This window comes from Plecotus auritus (genome assembly GCF_963455305.1).
Source record: "Plecotus auritus genome assembly, chromosome: 10".
Classification (NCBI taxonomy): Eukaryota; Metazoa; Chordata; class Mammalia; order Chiroptera; family Vespertilionidae; genus Plecotus; species Plecotus auritus.
In genome coordinates, this window is record NC_137785.1 from 16,117,595 (window position 1) to 16,132,993 (window position 15,399).

At 48.6% G+C, this 15,399-nt stretch overlaps 1 protein-coding gene across 1 annotated transcript; it reads left to right on the plus strand.

The window, feature by feature from the left end:
• Positions 1-1,830: 1,830 nt before the first annotated feature.
• ETHE1 (ETHE1 persulfide dioxygenase) lies at positions 1,831-14,226 on the plus strand. Its single transcript, XM_080644719.1, has 7 exons — positions 1,831-2,018; positions 2,296-2,440; positions 2,537-2,685; positions 11,158-11,287; positions 12,977-13,066; positions 13,445-13,561; positions 14,021-14,226. The coding sequence occupies exons 1-7, from the start codon at positions 1,938-1,940 to the stop codon at positions 14,071-14,073; spliced, it is 765 nt and encodes a 254-aa protein (XP_080500845.1). The 5' UTR covers positions 1,831-1,937; the 3' UTR covers positions 14,074-14,226.
• Positions 14,227-15,399: the final 1,173 nt, after the last annotated feature.

Sequence of the window (15,399 nt, forward strand, 5' to 3'; positions counted from 1 at the left end):
CCCCATTTTGCTGGTCCTTCCCTCCCCTGAGCTCCTGGAAGTCCCTGGGCCTCCCCTTGGTTTAGCCCTGATGTTTGTGCCTCTCTCCCCAACCAGATTAAGGACTCACCTCTGGGCCCCCAGCTTCACCCAGCTTGAGTCAGGCATGCAGAAGACCTCAATGTGAAGAATAAATGAGTAGCCCTAACCGGTTTGGCTCCGTGGATAGAGCGACAGACCCGCAGACTAAAGGGTCCCAGGTTCGATTTCAGTCAAGGACATGTACCTTGGTTGTGGGCTTGATCCCCAGTAGGGGGCGTGCAGGAGGCAGCCGATCAATGATTCTCTTTCATCATTGATGTTTCTATCTCTCTCTCCCTCTCCCTTCCTCTCTGAAATCAATAAAAATGTTTAAAAAAAGAAAGTCATAAGGAAAATATATACAGAATTTTATGCATTCATGACATCCCTAACCTTTTCTTAACCTTTTTCATATTTCTAGGCTATGCAGTTTGTGAATTTTAAAAAATTATCGCAATCTCCAGAAAAATTTCTAATATATTTACTGAGAAAAATTCACATCTAAGTCGACCCCCGCAATCCAAACCTCTGTTGTTCAAGGCTCAACTGCAGTTGCCAGAAACCCTTCCGCGGGAGCCTGCCCCTGGCGGAAATCAGGCCGGCTTCTCCGTGCCAAAGCGACTTAGACCTTCCGGGCAGAGTGGGACACCCCATTCTCACTGCTGGTGTGATCCAAAGAGCGATCTTTCTGACGTCTCCGGCTACACAACCCAGCTTCTCAGATCTAGGTTCTTGGGGTAAATGAACAAAAGCCCCTTTTCAGGGGTTCACATCCCAACAAAAGCCAACTGACCCCATGATATCTTGATTTTGCAAGATATAATGCAAACTTCTTTTTTTAAAAAAATATATTTTATTGATATTTTATAGAGAGGAAGGAAGAGGGATAGAGAGCTAGAAACATCGATGAGAGAGAAACATCGATCAGCTGCCTCCTGCACACCTCCCACTGGGGATGTGCCCGCAACCAAGGTACATGCCCTTGACCGGAATCGAACCCGGGACCCTTCAGTCCGCAGGCCGACGCTCTATTCACTGAGCCAAACCGGTTTTGGCACAAACTTCTTTTTTATAAATGATTTCTTCCTGGGAAGAAAGAAACATTCCTGAAAAACATACTTAGCAGTTTTTATTTTCTTTTGTTTTATTTATTTATTTATTTCTTAGCAATTCTTAAGTAAACTTTAGACCCTGGCCTGGTAGCTCAGTAGCCAAGGGCAGGTTCAATGCTACCCCACCCTCCTCAGGGCACATACAAGAATCAACCAATGAATGCAAAAATAAGTCCAACAGCAAATCTGTCTCTCCCCTCTCTTTCCCTTCCGCTTTCTCTCAAATCAATAATTAAAAACATTAAAAAAAACTTGAATGGGATCAAGTGTCCTGGGAGTCACGCACCCACCTCAAGTGACCTGGAACCAAACTTTCCCCCCGTAACAGTGCCAACCACCTCCCTCCTACCCGCTTTTCCTACAAGACGGCCCGGGGCTGTGAGCGCATCGGGCCTCTGGTTGGGTTTCCGCCTCCCCCCCCCCCCCCCCCCCCCCCGTCTGTGCTTCTCTCAGCGTCTCTCCCTCGCCCTTGAGTGTCCCCCGGTTTCTCCCGTTTTCTCCGTCAGCGGACCCTCTGAGGTCTCCTCGCCGCCCCAGCCCGACTCTGTGGGGCCCGCGAGGTCTCCCAGCCCGCAGTGCCGGGTCCGCTTCGTGCGGCCAGACCCCGCGCCCGCGGCCCCTTTAAGGCGCGCCCCGCCCCGCCCCCGCGCCCGCGCCCGCCGCCGGGTTAAGGCGGGCCCGGCGCTCGCCCGTCCCCCGGGGTCGGGAGGGTGCACCCAGCTCCCGAGGGCGCTTCTTGGGCTCAGTCCCCATCCGGCCGGCGCGATGGCGGGGGCCGCGCTGAGGGTCGCGGGGCGGCAGCTGAGCCAGCACCGCGGGGCGGGGGCGCCGGTCCTGCTGAGGCAGGTGAGCGCGGCGGGAGCGGGTCCGGGCCCGGGCGGCCGCCGGGGCCGAGGTCCCGGTGCTGTGAACCGGGAGGGACCTGGGGGCCCTGGGCTCGGGCCGGCTCCCGGTTCTGCACGGAGAGGACGGGGGACTTCCTGGGAAGCGGGGTTCCGGACTCCTGGCTCCGGGGGCTGGGGTTCTGCTTCTGGATCTTCGGGGGCCGCGTCCAGGCCGGGCTCCCAGGGGCTCGCGAGCGGGAGTCTGCTCTGCGCTCTTACCTGCCCCCGCCCCTTCCCAGCTGTTCGAGCCCAAGAGCTGCACCTACACGTACCTCCTGGGCGACCGAGAGGCCCGCGAGGCCGTCCTGATCGACCCGGTTCTGGAGACGGCGCCTCGGGACGCCAAGCTGGTCCAGGAGCTGGGGCTGCGGCTGCTGTACGCCGGTCAGTCTGGCCGGACGCCCGCCGGGCCGGGGCGGGTGGGGCTGGGAACCCCCTGCCCCTGTGCCCTCCTGGACCTGCTCCTCTGTCTCCCTCCAGTGAACACCCACTGCCACGCCGACCACGTCACGGGCTCGGGGCTGCTCCGCTCCCTGCTCCCCGGCTGCCGGTCAGTCATCTCCCGCCGCAGCGGGGCCCAGGCGGACCTGCACATAGAGGACGGACAGTCCATCCACTTCGGGCGCTTCGTGAGTTGGATGCTTCGTGAGTTGGACGCTGGGTCCGCGAGCGGGTGGTGGCCTGGACTTCTTGGGCTTCAGGGACGCGGGGCCTGGGTTCCTGACCCCTGAGTTTCACCTCTGGGAGCAGGCGGCCCCTGGCTCTGGGTAGGTGTGTCTCTGGCCGAGCCCTTTGAGTCAACAGCACGTAGGGAGTTTCCTACAGCTCTGGGGCAACTCCTTTGGCCTGGCATCTCCATAACAGTTGATTGGGGACTGGAATGCCAAGACCAGGGCCGAGGGAGAGCCCAGCTCTGGCTTCTGAGAGCCACTGTTGGAGGAGGTAGCATCCCGTTGCTCAGGACTAGGGTGAGGCCAGCGAGGGCCTAGGGTGCCACGTTTAAGGAGGCACTCACTCTCACGGTTAGCACCTTGGGCCCCGGCAGGGTAACTCAGTTGGTTAGAGCGTCCTCTCCATACACCAAGGTTGAGTGTTCAGTCCCAGGTTAGGGCACATACAAGAATCAATCAATGAATGCATCAGTAAGTGGAACAACAAATCAATGTTTCTCTCTATCTCTCTCTAATTAATAATTTTTTTTAAAGAGTCATCACCTTTCGGTGAACTTCCTTCTTGAATGGTGTGCCCCAGGCACCGTCTACTAGCTTCCCTCACCCTGGCCCCAGCCCTGTTATTGCTTCACACCAGAATGATCTCTAAAGCAGTGGTTCTCAACCTTCCTAATGCCGCGACCCTTTAATACAGTTCCTCATGTTGTGGTGACCCCCAACCATAAAATTATTTTCGTTGCTACTTCATAACTGTAATTTTGCTACTGTTATGAATTGTAATGTAAATATCTGCGTTTTCCGATGGTCTTAGGTGACCCTGCTAGCGGTTCTCAACCTGTGGGTCTAAAGCAGGGGTCCTCAAACTACGGCCCGCGGGCCACATGCAGCCCACCGAGGACATTTATCCGGCTCGCCGGGTGTTTTTGCCGCTGCTGCCTGTCCTGCTTAGCAGCCGACTGGTCCCCGAGCCCGCAGTGGAATTTGTTCATAGTTTTTTTTTAAACTATAGTCCGGCCCTCCATCGGTCTGAGGGACAGTGAACTGGCCCCCTGTTTAAAAAGTTTGAGGACCCCTGCTCTAAAGGCTCCTTCCTTCCTGTCCTTCCTTCACTACAGGCACAATCATCAAGTTTCTGGCCAGAATGGCAACCCAGGGTTAATGTGGAGGGCGGGAGGGTGCTGGGGGAGTTGCCCTCAGAGAACTGGCAGGGCTTTTTGTCTGATCAGAGTCGCCAAAGATACAGAGAATTTGGCTGACCCTGGGGACAGAATGTCAGGTGACAGGGTGAGAAATCAGTCTCCAGATTAGAGGATTTTGCTAAATGGAGAGAGTTTGAGTCAGAGCATTAAGCAGAAATGAGGGCTGTGTGTGGGATCAGAAGATTTAGCTGTAGTGGTTACAGCCTCTTTATTTCAGACCTTTTTCTGAAAGCAGGTAAACAAAATGCATTGTACATTTATGGACACTGTACACAATAGCCAGGTGCTAAAACGCATTTCTTGGGTTGAGAAGTCTTAGAAAAGTGAGAAATGGTCAGATTTTGTGTCAAGATCAGCCCGTTGTTAAATTAAATGAATGATGTTTTCAATGAATGAAGATTGAAGGGTTTAGCCAGGTAGATTTAGCTTCAGTGTTGGCCGTTTTAAGGAGCTTTATTGACTTAATTCATTAATCATCTGATTCACCCATTAAACGTGTACAATTCAATGAATCACAGAGTTGTGCAAATGTCACCACAATTAACTTCTGAGTATGTCTTCATTCAGAAAGAAATCCCGTGCCCCTTGGCTGTCATCTCAGCCCCTCCCTCCTTTCATCCCTACAGCCTTAAGCAACCATTCATCTACTTTCCGTCTATAGATTTGACCATTCTGGACATTTCATAGAAATGGAATCAGACAATATGTGGCCTTAAGTGACTGGCTTCTGTCACTGATCATAATGTTGTTTTTTTTAAAATATATTTTTATTGATTTCAGGGAGGAAGGCGGGGAGAGAGAGAGAGAGAGAGAAACATCAATGATGGGAGAGAATCATTGATTGGCTGCCTCGTGCACGCCCCCCACTGGGGATCAAGCCCTCAACCCGGGCATGTGCCCTTGACTGGAATCGAACCCGGGACTTTTCCGTCTGCAGGCCGATGCTCTATCCACTGAGCCAAACCAGCGAGGGCTGATCATAATGTTTGTAAGGTTCATCCATGTTGTAGCATAGCCCTGGCAGGTGGTTCAGTTGGTTGAGTTCTTCCTGTGCACCGAAATGGTCCAGGTCTGGATTCCTGGTCGGGGCAATGCCCAGGTTTTGCGTTTGATCTCAGATAGGGGCATGTACAGGAGGCAACGGATCGATGTTTCTCTTTCTCTCCCCCTCTCCCTTCCTTTATCTCTAAAAATCAATAAAAGCATGTCCTGGGATGAGGATTAACAAACAGACAGACAAAAAACATGTTGTAGCATATATCAGTGTTTCATTTCTTTTTTTTAATCCTCATTTGAGGATATGATTATTGGTTTTGAGAGAGAGAGAGAGAGAGAGAGAGAGAGAGAGAGAGAGAGAGAAACATCAATGTGAGAGAGAACATCAATTTGTTGCCTTCCATATGTGCCCTGACCGGGAATGGAACCTGCAACCTTTCAGTGCACAGAATGACGCTCCAACCAACTCAGTCACACCAGCCAGGGCCCCTTGCTTCCTTCCTTCCTTCCTTCCTTCCTTCCTTCCTTCCTTCCCCCCCTTTTTTTCTTGTTAATCTTCACCTCTTGAAAATCAGTGTTTTTCCATAGATTTTCAGAGAGAGTGGAAGGAAGGGGGAGAGACACACAGAGAGAAACATCGATGTGAGAGAGACATATCAATTGGTTGCCTCCTGCATCCACCCTTACCAGGTTGAGCCTGCAACCTGGGTATGTGCCCTTGACCAGAATCAAACCTGGGACCCTTCAGTTCACAGGCCGACGCTCTATCCATGGAGCCAAACCAGCTAGGGCTTCTTCTTCTTCTTCTATTTTTAAATATATTTTTATTGATTTCAGAGAGGAAGGAAGAGGGAGAGATAGAAACATCAATGATAAGAGAGAATCATGGATCAGCTGCCTCTTGCACACCCCCTATTGGGGATTGAGCCCACATCCCGGGCATGTGCCCTTGACCAGAATTGAACCCGGGACCCTTAAATCCACAGGCCGATGCTCTATCCTCTTAGCCAAACCAGCTAGGGCATATGGCTTCTTTTTATTGTTATCTAATATTCCATTGTTTGGATATACTACATTTTATACATCTATTTATTAGTCAATAGACATTTGAGTTGTTTCCATTTTTTGGCTATTTTGAATAATGCTGCTATGAATAATCATGTACAAGTTTTTGTGTGGACATGTGCTTTCATTTTCTTTGGGTATATATATACCTAGGATAACATTGCTGGATCCTATGCTAACACTACGTTTAACAGTTTGAGGAAATGCCAGACTGTTATCCAAAATGGCTGCACCATTGTATGGTCCCACCAGCAGTGGATGAGGGTTCCCGTTCCTCCACATCCTTGTCAACACCTGTTATTATATGTCGTTATGAATACTGAGCATTTTGTTACTGGGTTTCACCTGAGTTCTTTATACACCTTTAGGGATGGGCACAACTTTTTTCTCTTCCTTATTTTTCCTCCCCCCACGTTTGTTGTTGTTGTTATTAATCCTCAATGGACGATATTTTTCCCATTGATTTTTAGACAGAATGGAAGGGAGGGGAAGAGACTGAGAGAGAGAAACATCGATGTGAGAGAGATACATTGTTTGGTTGCCTCTTGCATGTGCCCTGACCGGGGCCAGGATGAGCGTGCAACTGAGATATGTGCCCTTGACTGGAATAGAACCCGAGACCCTTTATTCCGAGGGCCGATGCTCTATCCACTGAGCCAGGCCGGCTAGGGCTATCCAATCCCCGCCCCCCCCCCCCCCATTTATTTATTTCCTTACCCCAGGATATTTTTCCATTGCTTTTTAGAGAGAGGGAAAGAGAGAGGGAAAGACAGAAACACTGATGTGAGAGAAACATCGATTGGTTGCCTCCTGCACAAGCCTTGACCAGGACCCAGACCTGGGAGGAGCCTGCAACCAAAGTACGTGCCCTTGACCGGAATCGAACCCGGGACCCTTTGGTCCGCAGGCCGATGATCTGTCCACTGAGCCAAACCAGCCAGGGCTCCCCCCACTTTTTAGAATTGCGTTGTAACATACATATAATATAGTACAAAGTGCACATGTGCAGCTTGGTACATTTTTACATGTTTACACTTGAGTGTCCACCGCCCAGATGCAGATATAAAACATGCCCAGCACCACAGAAGGCTTCCTTGTTCCTCTTCCTGGCATTGACACCTCACCACGGGATCATTCTTCGTCTTAATCTTAGTTTAGTTCCTCTTATTCTGGACCTCATAGCCAGGAATCATACAGTGTGTACTCTTTTGTGCCTGGCATTTTTCTTTTTTCGTCTTGTTTTTTTTAAATATATTTTTACTGACTTTTAGAGAGAGAAGGACAGAGAGGTAGAAACATCTATGAGAGAGAAACACCACTGAGGCTGCCTCCTGCATGTCCCTCACTGGGGATCAAGCCCACAACCCGGGCATGTGCCCTCACCAGGAATCGAACCAGCAGCTCTTGGTTCCTGGATTGACTCTCAATCACTGACCCATACCAACTGGGCTTCTCTTGTTTAAAAAAAATTTTTTTTAAATCCTTAACTGAGGATATTTTTCCCATTGATTTCTAGAAAGAGTGGAAGGGAGAGGGGGGAGAGAGATAGAGAGAGAGAGATGAGAGAGACACATCAATTAGTTGCCCCTCACACTTGCCCCTATTGGGGTTGGGGAACCTGCACCTGAGGTATGTGCCCTTGACTGAGAATCAAATCAGAGACTGTTCCGTCCACAGGCCAATGCTCTAACCACTGAGCACCTGGCCAGGGCTGGGTTTATTTCGCTGTTATGGTTATAATTCTTTCCTTCTGTTGCTATATAGCAGGAGCTGATAAACTTTTTCTGTAAAGGTCCAGATAGTAAATATTTTCAGTTGGCAGGTCATATGGTCTCTGTTGTAACTACTCAATTCTCCTGTTGGCATGAAAGCAGCCATAGACGATGCTTTCTTACCAAATGAATAAGCATGCCTGTGCTCCAGTAAAACTTTATTTATGGCCACTGACATTTTAATGTCAACAATTTTCATGTGCAATGAAATAATCAGTCTTACTTTTATTTTATTTTTTTCAACCATGAAAAAGTGTAACAACCATTCTTAGATTTCGGACCTTACAGAAGCAGGTGGCAGGCCCAAGGCATCGGCCATAGCTTACCAACCCCTATATAGAATATTTCATTGTGTGAATTTATGACACGGTATCCATTCTCCTTTTGATGGCTGCTTGCAGTTTTAGGCTATTATGAATAGTGCTGCTTTGAAGATTCTTGTGCAAAATCTCTTGATCAATATTACCCTCGATTCCAAGGAGTGGACTTGCCGGGTCACAGAACTGACACATGTTTAACTTTAGTAGAAACTGCCCAATGGTTAATTTTATTTATTTATTTGTTTATTTATTTATTTATATTAATTTCAGAGAGGAAGGGAGAGAGAGATAGAAACATCAATGATCAGAGAGAATCATTGATGGGCTGCCCACTGCACGCCCCCTACTGGGGATCAAGCCCGCAACCTGGGCATGTGTTCTTGACCGGAATCGAACCTGGGACCCTTCAGTCCGCAGACAGATGCTCTATCCACTGAGCCAAACCAGCTAGGGCTATCCCCAAATATTTTATGAAAAATTTGAAGCATACAGACAAGTTGAAAAAATTTCACAGCTTCTACCTCTATCCATCCATCACTTCATATTATTTTGTTTCCACAAAAAAGAAGGTTTAGCCTTGGCTGGTGTGGCTCAGCTGGTTGGAATGTTGTCCTGTGCACTGGAAGGTCTTGGGTTTGATTCCTAGTCAGGACACATACCTAGGTTGTGGGTTCGATCCCCGGGCTGGGTGTGTACAACAGGCAACCAATCGATATATCTATCTCACATTGATTCTTTTTTCCTCCCTCTCAAAAAAAAATCAATTACAAAAGGTTTAGCTGATGGAGGCTCAGAGTATTTAGCTACAATGGGAAATGATAATTTGGGTTTTGGGTAGAGAGGGCATAGAAAAAATGCATGGTTATACCAAGATCAAATACTTGAATGGAGCAAAAGAAGACACTTATAGACCGAGGGAAAAGAAGCCGAGAGCTTTCTTGCCACCAGGGGGCAGTGTGAGCCATAGGAACTGCAAGGTGAGTGAGCTGCGGGCTTGCGCTGATCCCTTGTAAGAGTGGGATTAGCTGATGGAAATAGTTTCAGAAGTTAGATCATTAGGGTCATATTTTTTCCTGACAATTGCTTCCCTGAATTAAGTGTGGGGATTTAAATAATGAGGACTCCCTGGGCTGGCATTTCTGCATCCAGGATTCTTTTTTTTTTTTTTTTAATGTATTCTATTGATTTTTTTTTACCGAGAGGAAGGGAGAGGGATAGAGAGTCAGAAACATCGATGAGAGAGAAACATCGATTAGCCGCCTCATGCACACCCCCCACCCGGGATGTGCCCACAACCAAGGCACATGCCCCTGACCGGAATCGAACCCAGGACCCTTCAGTCCGCAGGCTGATGCTCTATACACTGAGCCAAACAGGTCAGGGCACATCCAGGATTCTTAATGGCAGGATTAGAAGTGGCTTTGGTAGATCAGAAAGTGTGCACATTTGAGATGACAAACACTGCTAAATTGTCCTCTAACAGGACTGAGTTGTACCCACATCCCAGGAAATGTAAAGGCTTTCCTCAAACACCCTAAGCAACTGACAGTTGCCAATCTGGTAGGTGAAAAACAAAGATTTTTAAAGTTAACTCTCCCCCTTCCTTTTAAGGGAAAGTAAACATCTTTCACATGTTTTTTGACTATTTGTTTCATCTTCCATGAATTGCCTGTTTTTTCTTTTGCCCATTTTCTTTTGGGGGTTCTTATTGATGCTTAGGAGCTGTTTATATATTATGGCTATTCACACTTTATAATGCTTTCTTACACATGCTGCTATATGTCTCTGAGGTTCTTTTTAGTCTTTTAACTCTGATTTTATTCTTTTCTATAGTGAAGTTAAACTATCTGTTACTATTTTTTCTTATGGCTTATGAATTTCCTGTCATGCTAAAAGAAACCTTTCCTACCTCAAAATTTTATATATATATTCTCCTATGTATTTCCAGAATTTTAATTTTTTTATGTTTAGATATTTAGTGTATCCTGAGTTTTGTGTTTTATTTTTAATTATAAAGTTGCATGTTCACTATTTTTTTTTTAAAAAAAGGTTGATATAAGCCCTGCCTAAGCTAGCTCAGTTGGCTGGAGTGTTTGACCCAACAAGCCAAGGTTGTGGGTTCGATCTCTGGTCAGGGCACATGCCCAGCTGGTGGGCTGGATACCCTGTAGGGGGTGGGCAGGAGTCAGCTGGTCGATATTCTCTCTCATCATGGATGTTTCTGTCTGTCTCTCCCTCTATCTCCCTCTTCCTGCCTCTCTGAAATCAATAAAATTTATTTAAATAAAGAATCAACCAATGAATGCATAAACAAGTGGAACAACAAATGGATGTTTTTTGTTGTTTCTTTTTCTCTCCCTTCCCCCCCCCCTCTCTCTCTCATCAATAAATAAAAAAGGATGGTATAGGAAAAGTCTAAAGGACAAACTATATATTTAGAATATATTAATACATTCTTAAAAAGATAATAGTGGCTTCGTAACCTGCTTTTTGCACTTACTGGATATTAAACATATTTTTGTGTCATTAAATATTTGTGTGTATTATCATTAAATTTTATTTTAATGATAATTTTAATGACTTGTTAGTATTCTATATTTATATTAGTATGTTTATCTTTTTCTTACTGATTTGCAAGACCTGTTAGTATATGAAATATACTGACCACGTGGTATGTGTGTTGCAAATATAGTCCCCAGCTTGTCTGTTCCCTTTAAATTTTGTTTAGGGTGTTTTTGACATCGCAAAACTTCAGAATGATTTAAGTCAAACCATTGATCTTTCCCATAACGATATATGACTTTAGGGATAAGATGTGCATGTTCTTCCCTGACCAGAGGTCATATATTCATTTGGACTTTTGTGGCTGTCAGAGTTTTATGGTTTATTTTCTCGCTTTTAATTCATTTGGAGTTTATGCTGGTGTGAGGTTTGAGCCTGGAAATCTAACTTAATTTTCTACAAAATAGGTAATCTAGAGGTGACCCTGGGGTGGGGTGGGGGCTCCTGGGGTCAGTTTCACCATGAGGGCAGACCATTGGCTTCTGGGTGACTGTCTGTACTTTCCCTCCCTGGCAGGCCTTGGAGATCCGGGCCAGCCCCGGCCACACCCCGGGCTGTGTCACCTTCGTCCTGAATGATCACAGCATGGCCTTCACTGGAGATGCCCTGCTCATCCGAGGGTGTGGGCGGACGGACTTCCAGCAAGGTCCCAGGCCCCTTTCCTCAACCTGAGGTCTTAGTATAGTTATGTGTGTGCCAGGGTTTTAAGTATCCGAAGAATGAATGAAGGAATGTTAAACGCTTAAGGACTCAGGGTTAAACTCAAGGCATTTAGCTGTTGGAATGGAGTGGGGAGAGATAGATTCAGGGGTTAGCTGATGAGAGAACAGTTAGGTTGAGGGGTTTAGCTGTTAGGGGACAGTTAGATTCAGGGGTGTGTTAATTATCTCTTGCTGTGAAAGAAATTACTCCAGAGCTGAGTGGCTTAAAACAGTGATTAACATCTATTATCTCACAGAGTGTCTGAGAGTGTGGACTCTGGGGCAGCCGAGCTGGGTGGTTTTGGCTCAGGATCTCCCATGAGGTTGCAGTCAGGCTGTGGGCCCTGGCTTCAGTCATCTGAAGGTGTGCCTGTGGCTGGAGGATCTGCTTCCACGAGGCTCACTCAGATGGCTGGCCAGCTGGCCCTGGCTCTGGGCAGGCGTCCTCAGTTCCTCCCGGAGTGGACCTCTTTGTGGGGCTAAGTATTGTCACAGCAACATGACAGCCGGATTCTCCCTAAAGGGATGATGAGAGAGAGAGAGAGAGAGAGAGAGAGAGAGAGAGAGAGAGACAGAGAAACCCTAATTTTTTTTAAATGACCTAGTCTCCTAAGTTAACTCTCATTCCTGCAATAACTTATTTATGAGATGCAAGTCCCTTATCCAAACCACTAAATCAAGATGAAGGGAATTCGCGTTATATTTTTTTAGTGTCAAAGAGTTTGTGGACACATTTTAAAACCCCGTAAGGGGTTTAGCTGCTGGAGGTGTGGCGGGGGCGGGGGGCATGCGGGGTTTGATTCAGGAGTGTAGCTGATAGGAAATTGTTAGTCAGTGCTCTGATTGCTTGGGGGCCGTGTCACATGCGGGTTTGGCTTCTGGGGGAACTTAGATTCAGGAGTTTCACTGTGGAAAGGGGGTTTCAGAATCTCAGGGTTTGGCTGATCTTTGAGAGTGAGTGTGTGTGTGTGTGTGTGTGTGTGTGTGTGTGTGAATGAATGTGGGGTTGACAGCAGATTGGGTGGATTTAGCTGCCTTTTGGAAGGAGGGCGAAGCTGGATGAGACGGGAAAGAGAGCCACGCTGAGCTGGCAGTGGGTAACTTTCTCCCCCCCCCCCCCTTTCCCTCCATCTCCGTCTCTGTCTTTTTCTCTCCGAGGCTCCTGTTCTCTTTATCCACTCCCAAAGCAGTCATGAAATGGGAGGATTTAGGCTGAGGTGAAAGGCGGAGGAACATTCCAGAGAGGCTCTCCCCTGCCCTGGCTGAGGACGTAGGGCTCTTGTTGGTACCCTGGCGCCATCCTCCTCCACGGCCTCATGCCTTCAGTGTCTCCCATCCTCCCCGCCCAGACCCTTTCTTGTCATCCCCAGAGGGAGGCCCAGTCCTTTGGTGCTTCAGGGTCTCATCCCAACCTTACCTACAGCCATGCTGAATTTTTCACCATTCCCCAATTATTTGTACATGCTGTCCCACCTGCCTAGAATACCCTTCCCTCTCCTTCTCTACCTAGATAAAGGGGTACTGGCAGGAAATGAGGTTTTAGCTACCTCCCACCCTTTTCTTAAGGGAAGGGGTTAAGGGGGCTCTCATTCTTGTCCTCTTGATCCATTGACCTCTGAGCTTTCCCTCCCCAGGCTGTGCTAAGACCTTGTACCACTCAGTCCACGAAAAGATCTTCACGCTTCCAGGAGACTGTCTGATCTACCCTGCCCATGATTACCATGGTGAGGGCTTCCTGGAGGAGGTGTGGGACCTACATAATTTACTACTGTTTGACAGGGAGCACGAATCCTCTGGGGCATGGGACTACAATTCCCAGAGATTCCTCTGGCCAAAGAGCGGTCATGTGCTTATGTGTACTGAGTATGGATGTAGAAACCACAAGTCCTAGAATTCCGGGGCACATGGGTTTTCCTGGGACCTCTTTCTAGAGCCTAGGGAACTGTGAGAAACTACATTTCCCATATTGCCGGTTGAGGAGGGATAGCAATTTCAGGAACTTACCAGGCCAGAGAGGCACCCCAAAGCCTCCTGGGAAATGTAGTCCTGAGAGGCCTGAGGCACCAAAGGATGGACATTCCTCTCCCTCTCTTGGCCACTAGGGCTCACAGTGTCCACTGTGGAGGAGGAGCGGACTCTGAACCCTCGGCTCACCCTCAGCTGTGAGGAGTTTGTCAAGGTCATGGACAACCTGAACTTGCCCAAGCCTCAGCAGATAGGTGAGCAGTTGGGAATCTGGACTCCTGGGTGTGAGGGAGGAGGGGCTGGGGGCCTGGACTCCTGGGTGTGAGGGAGGAGGGGCTGGGGGCCTGGACTCCTGGGTCTGAGGGAGGAGGGGCTGGGGCCTGGACTCCTGGGTCTGAGGGAGGAGGGGCTGGGGCCTGGACTCCTGGGTCTGAGGGAGGAGGGGCTGGAGGCCTGGACTCCTGGGTCTGAGGGAGGAGGGGCTGGGGGCCTGGACTCCTGGGTCTGAGGGAGGAGGAGCTGGGGCCTGGACTCCTGGGTCTGAGGGAGGAGGGGCTGGGGGCCTGGACTCCTGGGTCTGAGGGAGGAGGAGGCTCAGGGCCAGAGCTCCAGTTTTCCAAAGAGTGCCCTTAGGATTTCTGGGTCCCATTTAAGCTTGAAGGGAGGGCACCTCCTGGGGCCCCTTGGTTTCACACTTGGTTTCTTCCTTTCAGACATTGCTGTTCCAGCTAACATGCGCTGTGGGGTCCAGACCCCCCCTTCCTGACGCTATCTCTGTCAGGTGCTCATAGCCATTAAAAATGCACTAGATGGGGTGAGGGGAGAGGTGCCAGCACTGGAGCCTCTCTCCTCTTCCCCTCCCTCACCTGCCCTCAAACTTCTTAAATAAAAAAATAAAAAAATATATATTTTTGCTGTGAATCTGACTTCTGTCTGTTTTCAGGGGGAACCATTTGGGCTTCTGGGTGGAGGTGCTTGGAGGGGGGCTAGTTCTGGTCCCTGGAGAGGCCAGAGAGCAGGGCAGGGTGAAGGTCCAGAGAGCCCAAAGGAGGAGATACTCTAACTCACAAGGGCAGAAACAAACAGATCCCTGGGCAGGGCTTCTCGCTCCTTGGATTAGAATACCAGGTTGAGTTTGAGCCATTTCCCTCTGGGGGACCCAGGATAAGGTCATTCTCTTCTCCAGGCCTCAACTTGCTCATCTGTAAAATGAGTCCATATGTGTGAGGTACTTGGCACAGTGTTAACCACTATTTTCCTTTAAAGGAAGATTAAGATTTTTTTTTTTAATGAAAAAGTGAAAATGTTAGCACGGTAAGATATGGGATACAGGACAATAGTTGATATTAGACTTAAAAATAAGTTTGACCAGAGGAGCCACAGTGAGAAGTTGACATTTGCAATTTAAGTGCTCAGTTATTTAAGATGCCCAGGAAATCTAATCTGTGTGTTGGACACAGGCTGACTCCTGTGTTCTAGTGACAAGCAGTGGATGATCATCTGTTATAAACTACTAGAGGCCCTGTTCATGAAATTTGTGCATGGGGGGGTGGGTCCCCTCAGCCCATCCTGGACCCTCTCCAATCTGGGACCCCTTGGGGGATGTCTGATTGCCGGTTTTGGCCTGATCCCAGGGATCGGGCCAAAACCGGTAGTCAGACATCCCTCTCACAATCCGGGACCACTGGCTCCTAATTGCATACCTGCCTGCCTGCCAGCCTGATCACCCCTAACCACCTCTGCCTACCAGCCTGATTGCCCCCAACAGCCCCCCTGCTGGTCTGGTCTCCCCCAACTGCCCCCCTGCTGGCCTGGTTACCCCTCACTGCCCCCCCCTGCCGGCCTGGTCGTCCCACGTAGCCTGCTGTTTGGTTGTTACTGTGAGGGTGTCGTGACCAATTTGCATATTACCCTTTTATTAGTATAGATAGGTGGAAAGAAGTGGATTTCTTAATCATTTGAAATTGAGCTGATGAATCTCTGGGAAATTGTTTAAGGTCAAGGTTTTCAAACGAAGCCATAGGACTTTTGCCAGCACAATGGATGACAGCAGCCATAGAACGCCCACCCTAACCACACCCACTGATCTGTC

Excerpts from the sequence above, each read along its gene's own strand:
- ETHE1 (XM_080644719.1), top strand. The coding sequence starts at position 1,938 with ATGGCGGGGGCCGCGCTGAGGGTCGCGGGGCGGCAGCTGAGCCAGCAC. Across the intron at positions 2,019-2,295 it reads CGCCGGTCCTGCTGAGGCAG|CTGTTCGAGCCCAAGAGCTG; the intron begins GTGAGCGCGGCG and ends GCCCCTTCCCAG. Across the intron at positions 2,441-2,536 it reads GCTGCGGCTGCTGTACGCCG|TGAACACCCACTGCCACGCC; the intron begins GTCAGTCTGGCC and ends GTCTCCCTCCAG.